Source organism: Chrysochloris asiatica, unplaced genomic scaffold (genome assembly GCF_000296735.1).
Source record: "Chrysochloris asiatica unplaced genomic scaffold, ChrAsi1.0 scaffold00004, whole genome shotgun sequence".
NCBI classification, from domain to species: domain Eukaryota; kingdom Metazoa; phylum Chordata; class Mammalia; order Afrosoricida; family Chrysochloridae; genus Chrysochloris; species Chrysochloris asiatica.
The window spans coordinates 47,093,797-47,101,881 of record NW_006408522.1 but is presented as its reverse complement, the minus strand read 5'-3'; the positions used below and the strand labels follow the sequence as shown (position 1 = coordinate 47,101,881).

General features: G+C 36.6%; 1 protein-coding gene across 1 annotated transcript in view; it reads left to right on the top strand.

Annotated features, from left to right (window-relative positions):
- Nucleotides 1-5,941, top strand: part of LOC102813958 (olfactory receptor 4F6-like) — a 6,610-nt gene extending 669 nt beyond the window's left edge. The window contains exon 2 of the mRNA XM_006831913.1: nucleotides 5,853-5,941. Coding sequence (XP_006831976.1) covers nucleotides 5,853-5,941 — 89 coding nt within the window. The remainder of the gene's footprint in view (nucleotides 1-5,852) is intronic.
- Nucleotides 5,942-8,085: the final 2,144 nt, after the last annotated feature.

Genomic DNA, 8,085 nt, shown 5'->3' with positions numbered 1-8,085 from the left:
ATTACTAGAAGAGAGGAAAGGGATACTGAATGGTTTAAAATCAGGAAAGGTGTGCACCAAGGTTGTAAACTTTGACTATACTTATTCAATCTGCATGCTGAGGAAATAATTTGAGAAACCAGGTTATATGAAGAATGTGGCATCAGGATTGGAAGAAGGACAAATAACAGTTTGAAATATATAGATGATACAAACTTGCTCACTAGAAGCAAAGAAAACTAAACATTTACTGATGAAGATCAAAGACTATAGGCTTCAGTATGGATTGCACCTCAATATAAATAAAATGAAAATCCTCACAACTGGACTAACCAATAACATCATGATAAATGGAGAGAAGATTGTCATTGTCTAAGGCTTCATTTTACTTACATCCACAATCAATGCTCATGATGTATTATATAGAGCAAATCTACTGCAAAAGACCTCATTAAAGTGGTAGAGAGACAAAATGTCACTTTGAGAACTAAGGTGCGCTTGACCCAAGCCATGGTATTTTCAATCACTTCATATGCATGAGAAAATTGGATAATGAATAAAGAATCAATGCAATTGAATTATGGTGGTGGAGAAGAATATCAAAAATAGTATGGACTGCCAGAAGAATAAACAAATCCATCTTGGGGAAAACTACAGCGTGAATGTTTTGTAGAAAGGAGATGGTAAGTTTGTGTTACATACTTTGCACATGTTGTCAAGAGGGAACAATCTCTGAAGACGTAAGACAAAAAAGAGGAAAACTCCTAATGAAATGGTCTGACACCGTGGCAGCAACAATAATGAAAGCCGAGGCTTGAATGTTTTCTTCCGTTCCCCCAGCTTGAGAAATGCTGAGCCTGTTCTTCCTTTTTGGTTTTCTGACTCCAGATCTTTGCACATTTTGTTGTAATACTTGGCTTTATCTTCTCAGGCTCATCTTTTGAAATTTTCTTTTCAGCCCTTGTTCCTCTTTATCTCTTCCATTTATTTTAGCAACTCTACACTGGAGAGCAAGTTTCAGTGTCTCTTCTGACATCCATTTTGACCTTTTCCTTCTTCCTTGTCTTCTCAATAACTTTTTGCTTTTTTCATGTATTATGTTCTTGATATCATCCCACAACTCATCTGGTCTTTGGTCTTTAGCATTTAATGTATCAAATCTGTTCTTCAGAGGATCTTTAAATTCAAGTGGGATATATTCAAGGTCATATTTTGGCTCTCGTGGACTTGTTTCCCTATTAAGTCAGAGTTGACTCAAGTAAGATTTTATTGTTGTTTGGTTTTTGCTTTTTGCTTTTGGTATACTTCATTAAAGAAAATATTTTAAGAAGGAAATCTGAATATGTGATTCTCTTGCTTAAGATTCTTCACATGCTTACAGCTGTCCTTCCATGAAAACACTAACTCCTTACCAGAGTTTATCACAATGATTCAAGACCTGGCTTCCATTCTCCATCCACACTCAGATAATAGCATGCTCTCTCCCAGCAATGCCACAGCCAATTTGCTTTTCTTTTACTTGCCTGACAGCTTCAAACTCTCTTACTTCTGGTTTTGCACTGACTAATCACTCTGCCTAAAACATTTGACCTTCATGTTTTGCTTATTAACTTCTATTCATTCTTTAGAACTCAGTTTCAGCATCTTTTTATCCAGGAAGCCTTCCATGAACCTGGGTCCACAAGAGCATCTTCCATTGTATATTACCATAAGACTCCCTGTCACCCCTTTTGTAACATTAACTACATGTGATCACAGCTGTATCTGTCATGTCAGTGCTATGACATCAATAACAGCATCATAGAAAGTGTTCATATACTGTCATTAGATAAATGAATGAACCCAGTAAAGAGTAACAAAATTGCAATATCAATAATTTATTGGTGTGTGAACTTTCTTTTTATGTTTAATCAAAGAGTACATATTTAAAATGTCCCTACTTTCCTCACCCCTGCGTGAATTTTTTCTGCCACTATACTTCTCAATGCCCAGCAGCTAAATCCATTGATAAGTTCTATTTACAGGCTTGTTGTTGCTGTTGTTAAGTGCGGTCGAGTCGATTCCGACCCATAGCGACCCTGTATAGGGTTTCCGAGGAGCAGCTGGTGAGCTTGAACTGCCGACCTTGCAGTTCAAATGGCTTTGCAGTCTGGTGCATTAACCCACAGCACCACATCAGGACTCCATGTTTACAGGCTTAGGTCAATTCAAATCTTGAACCAGTCTCGCCATTGTTGTTAAGTGCCGTGGAGTCGGCTCCAACCCATAACGACCCTGTTTAGGATTTCCAAAGCACGGTCAGTGAGCCCAAACCACCGACCTTGTGATTCAAACCGACCCTGCAGTCCATAGCGTTAACCCACAGTGCCACACCAGGACTCTCAGCTGTAGCAGAATGTAAATCATTGCTCTCAGTCTTCTCTGGGACTGTTTGATGAGTTATATTAATATAACTCTAGTTATATTAATAACTAGAGTCCTGGTATGGCTCTGTGGGTTAATGCGCTGGACTGCAAGGTGGGTTTGGACCGCAAGGTCAGCACTTCAAGATCACCTGCCTCTCCTTGGAAACCTTATACAGGGTCGCTGTGAATGGAAACCAACTAGACGGCACTCAAGAACAACAGCATATTACCAACTAGTACTCCTCGGTTGTTCCCGGAGCCTTCTCTCCTATACCCCAGCGATAGTCCTTAAATGATAGCATGCTCTGTGTCTAGCTGGCCAATTCCCTAGCACTTTCCTTCTGCCTAGATTCTCTCTTCGTTTATCGTTAATATGCTGTTGTATCTGGTGTTTCAGTCTTCCACTAAGAGCAAAGGTGTATCTAGGACAGAAGCACATTGGTGTGATGGAATAATTAATAAAGCTATGCACTATTCATTGTGTTGCAAGAGACAAAAATGTCATGTGGGACATGAACATCAGAGCAATTGTATTTCTCCTAAGCAACTAAATTGTTTTTATATTATCCCTTGGAATCTGGTATGGTACCGTAGGTTAAAGCACAGGATCTCAAGGTTGGTTTGAACCACAGGGTTGGTGGTTCGAGACCACCAGCCACTCCTCAGAGGGTTGCTATGATGGAACTTAACAACAGCAACATGGGCACTATGATTTATGTAACTGACTATGCATCTCTATTGCTTTTAAAGAATATTTCTGCCAGCATTATTCTCCACTTTACGCTTATGAATTTTAGGGATGTCAATATTTTGATAAGATTACGTTGAGATCAATCTAACACTTATCAGTCTTCTGCTACTTTTGAGAAAATTATTTCTCTTGTTTCTTAACAGGTAGAAACTAAATATGGCTCTAAGCAAAGCTAGAACCATGACACTTTCAGGCCTCCAAAGTAACCTTGAGATAAAATTCTCCATCTATACAACAATGATAAAGCTAGGCTTCCCTAGAAAGACCTACTAAACTAGTCTCTATGGTTTATCACAGTTCTTTCTGAACAATTATCTCCCTCTCAGGTAAAAGACTCCTGTTACAGACAGCTAAAAATACCTTGTTACATTTATTTTTTCTTTTATGTTTGTATCTCTTTTCTCAAGACCTCTGAACAAATTGATATAACAAAATACAAATTTTACTTGTGTCCAGTCAACTAATAAAGAATAAAGATCAATTTTTTTTGCAAGTAGACTTTTATTATCAAGACTACGAAGTCTTTTCATTCCCCAAACTCCATATATATATATATCAATAAACATTCCTTATCATTGAAAACAGTAAACAGATCAACTAATTTTCATGTTATTTATTGTCTTTACATATCAGCGTTCTTATATTTATTTCTTCTAATTTCATTCTTGGCACCATAGTAAAAGGATGTCTGTCCATCTTCTGGACATTTTTTCACTCCCTTATGTCAGTTATTACAGAGCATTGTTACATACAAATCAACCACATTAAATGAGGATTGTGTTATACTAGCCAGAATTTACCTCAAAATATTCCCTCTTCCTTTATGTTTCATTACTAGTTAATTCTTTTATACTTCTCTCTTGGGGAACCAGTGTGACTCGAAGACCCAGTCCCCAAGAGAAACTAATCATAGGCTGGGTGTTGGTCTTCTCGGCAGCATCAGTAGTTCACTCTCCTGTACCGGTAATTTGTTTCTTTCTTGTTAAGAAGAACCTTATATATAGCTCTGTCATTTTGATAATTATTTACAGAAACATGCTAAGCTCTCTGAACAGGCAGGTAGGAGAGATGCTTTCAAATTACAAGACACCTTACTATGGCTGCTTCCCTCTCTTACACATCCCACCCCCAACTCCCTTTCAGTCTACTCTTCTGCAAAATATTTGTCAGGAATTTTCTGCTTTCTGAAATATTGGTTCTTTTATTTTTCACTGTCTCACTCCTATTCTCAAATTTCAATCACTGAATCATGTTAAATCTTGTAGAATGAATTCCACAACACCGCCCCCATCAATATTCTTCAGTTGTCTCTTTAGTGCAAAAATATTTCATGTTTTTCTGACCTTTGTACTCTCCAACTTATTTTAAACTTCATTTTCCAATGTGCAAAGCAAATATCTGGCGTCAGGTATTCCTATGCTGTTTGAGGACCAGATTTTATGTTTAAGCCAGAGGAAGTCTCTCTCAAACCTGACTTCCCAGATTCTGGTGTGAATTTCTCTCATTAAGCCTTAATTTTTTTCTACATTTAAAGGCTACAACAATGCCTTTGTTGAGAGGTTATGCTCAAAATAAAAAAGAAACTGGTTGCAAGTCATTGAATAGCATAGAAGAGCTGAGGGCTATAAACTCTGAAATGGAATTATTCAGCATCTGGCCAGACTGAAGACAACAAAAAGTCTTAGAATGCAATTCAGTAAAGAAACAAAATCTTGTTTCAGGAAAGCCAATTTTAATTTAGAAGAAAATCAAAAGACCCTTCCAATTGAGATAGAGCAATCCTATTTATGTATAATTCATAGATTTTCTTGTGAATTTTTCTATTAAGCAGATATAGAGTATTGTTGGGGCTTGGCCACATAAGAGTTGAGCATTAGACTGCTGACTTCAAGGTCAGTGGTTCAAGATCACTGGACTGGAATTTGGGAGACCTGACTTCTTTGTGAATGTATTGTGAACACACTGGCTAGCCATTTAAACTCATTTGATTGTTTCTCAACTTCTAGAATTAAGTGACTGGACAAGTTCATCTCAAAGTTCTTTCCTACTTCTATACAAACTTAACAATTTTTATACTCTTTTATTTTGTTTAAAATATGTTCTGCATTTCCTATTTGGAAATGTGTCTTCCCAGGCGCTACATAACTGATAGATTTTAAATCTCCAATAAGAAAAGACTGGAAACTCTACTGGGGACTGGGCTTCTGAAAAACTCCTGGGAGCAATTCAGTGTTCCCTAAGAAGGCAAAGGAACAGAACACATTATCTTTCTCTTCTGCAAACAAGCTTTCTCAGGTCATCAAGATTTTTTCAAAACTGACATACACCAATTCAAGATGTGTGTATTAGAAAGGCTGGAAATTACTTCATATATCTGCTACTCTTATATACAACTAGGTTATGCAAAGAAACACAAGTTTGTGAAGAAGGTATTATTAAATGTATGTTCCCTACACATTTGTGGGATATGAACATTTTGATTCTGATATGAACATTTGTTGTTGTTGAATTGGTACTTTCTCATAGTGACCCTGTATAGGGTTTCCAAGGAGCAGCTGGAAACCTTGAAGTTCAAATCGACCTTGCAGTCCAGCACTTTAACCCACATTGCCACACCAGGACTCCATGAACAATTCAGTACCTATCAATAGAAAACTAATTTATCAAATATTTCTTGGGTTTTTTTTTTACTATGTAATAAGCATTGTTTTAAACAGGTACCACAGCATTGAAAAACGCAGAACGGGTTCTTGTACTCGTGGTCTTTAATTTTAGATTTATGAAAAGCTTTAAAAATTGTAACTAGGGTAAGTAAACTACTACACAGAGGTCAAAAGTCATTTTTAGGAAATGACTCAGACGCCAGTTAGCTGAACTACAAAAATAATCAATTACCCATTCCCCCCACCACACCATGCATGCCAGGTTACCTGAGCAAAGATGCAAAAAATTCCAACAATCCCCCCTTTGGTCATCATTTTATCCTCTGTGTTTCTTTCTTTAAAATTCTCTTTTGTTCCTTATCCTGTCCCTATTTTTATTTTATGTTCTTCCCATTCTATCTTTATTGTTCTTCCTTTAAGTCTTCTCCCTGTGTGTTCCTTAGATATGCCATTGACTCTGACACTACTCCTCCGTCTTGACTGAACTTATTTTTCAATATTTTTTATTATGATTGTATCACAGTTGAAGGTTTAAAGATGTTTCATAAATTACATTAAATGTTATAAATAAAATGTTTGAGTTTTTAAGCCTACAGATTTATTAGTGTGAGATTTTCCGCTTCAAAATCCATTAGCTACCACTTACATTCTAAAAAACACACCATTAAGCAGTACTAATCCAATGTTCCTGTTGTTTTTAGGTGCCTTCCAGTCATTTCTGACTCATAGTGATCCTCTGCACAACAGAATGAAACACTACCCAGTACTCAGCCATCTTCACAATTGTTGTTATGCTTGAGCCCGTTGCTGCCGCCACTGTATCAATGGTGGTTGGCGGTGGTTATATGCCATGGAGTCGGTTCCAACCCTGTATAGGGTTTCTGAGGCTTTAAATCTTTATAGGAGCAGAAAGCCTCATCTTTCTCTAGCAGAATGACTGGTTGATTCGAACTGCTGACCTTGAGGTTATAGTAATGGGAGTTTTCAAATCTGACAAAGTAATTCAGAGATGTCAGTGGCTTCATTGTTTTAGTATTGCTTTTTAGTATAAAACATGCTGTTAAGACTTTTGGACTCTTCATTTATATGTTTTTAATTTTAGTTTAATAAGACAAACATTTTAACTGTAATAGTCAGCATGATCCTTCAACTTAAAGTTTTGTTTTGTTTATTTTCTCCAAAGACACTAAATTGGATAGTGAACTTAGGAAGTTATCAAACAACTTTTGGTCAGCAGAATAGAAGATAATGCCACACAATTTTCAAGGGCTGATCCTGTTAACATAATATTCCTTCCCTTCTCAGATTTAATTCCTTTCCCAGAATGTTTTGTCCTTAATCCTCTGTGGCCAAAATCCTTTAAATATGGATAAGAACTTAAGAAATAAGGAGTATGAATAAATTGAAAATAGTACAAGTAGAAAAAAATGTAAACTATAGTTCACTGAAAAAATGCTCAAAAGAAACTAAAGAGCACATCTAAGTTGAAGAAGATAAGGAACAATACAGAAATTATTGAGAGGCAACAAAAATAATTGTGTATTAAAGAAATAGGAAAGGATTCAAGTCTATTGGTCTCCATCTAATATTTTTTCTATATTATTACCTGCTATCATTCCATTGCACGTTATTATCCCCAGTTATTTGACCATATATTTTGTTTCTCTTAATATTTCCCAAAGTAACATCACCAACCTTATTTACTTTGACTTAAATGAGATTACCATAATATCTATTTTCCTTATATTTATTTCACAATTACCAGGATCCATCCAGAATAACCAGACTTAGTCAAAGTGAAGTAGGGAAGACATAGTCAGTGTTTGATACAAAAAAACAAAACAAAAAAGAAATCTAATCAAAAGTATACTAAAGTAGCTATATTCTTCCCTTGATAGTATTTCCTGTAAATCCATTACTGACAGTTTATAAAAATGATTTATTGGATAAGACAAGTATTGTTGTTGTTGTTATCTGCCTTTGAGCCAGTTACAACCCATAGCTACCCTGTATAGCATTTCCGAAGAGCAGCTGGTAAGTTTAAACCACCAACCTTGCTGTTCAAATGGCTTTGCAGTCTGGTGCATTATCCCACAGCACCAGTATTGTTGTTGTTCTTGTTAGGTGCCATCAAGTCGGTACTGTCTCATAGCAACCCTAAGCACAACAGAATGAAACACTGCCTGGTCCTGGGCCAACCTCACAATTGTTGTCACCTTGAGCCCATTGATGCTGCCACTTTACCAATCCATCTCTCTGGGGGTCTTCCTCTTTTTCTCTGATCCCC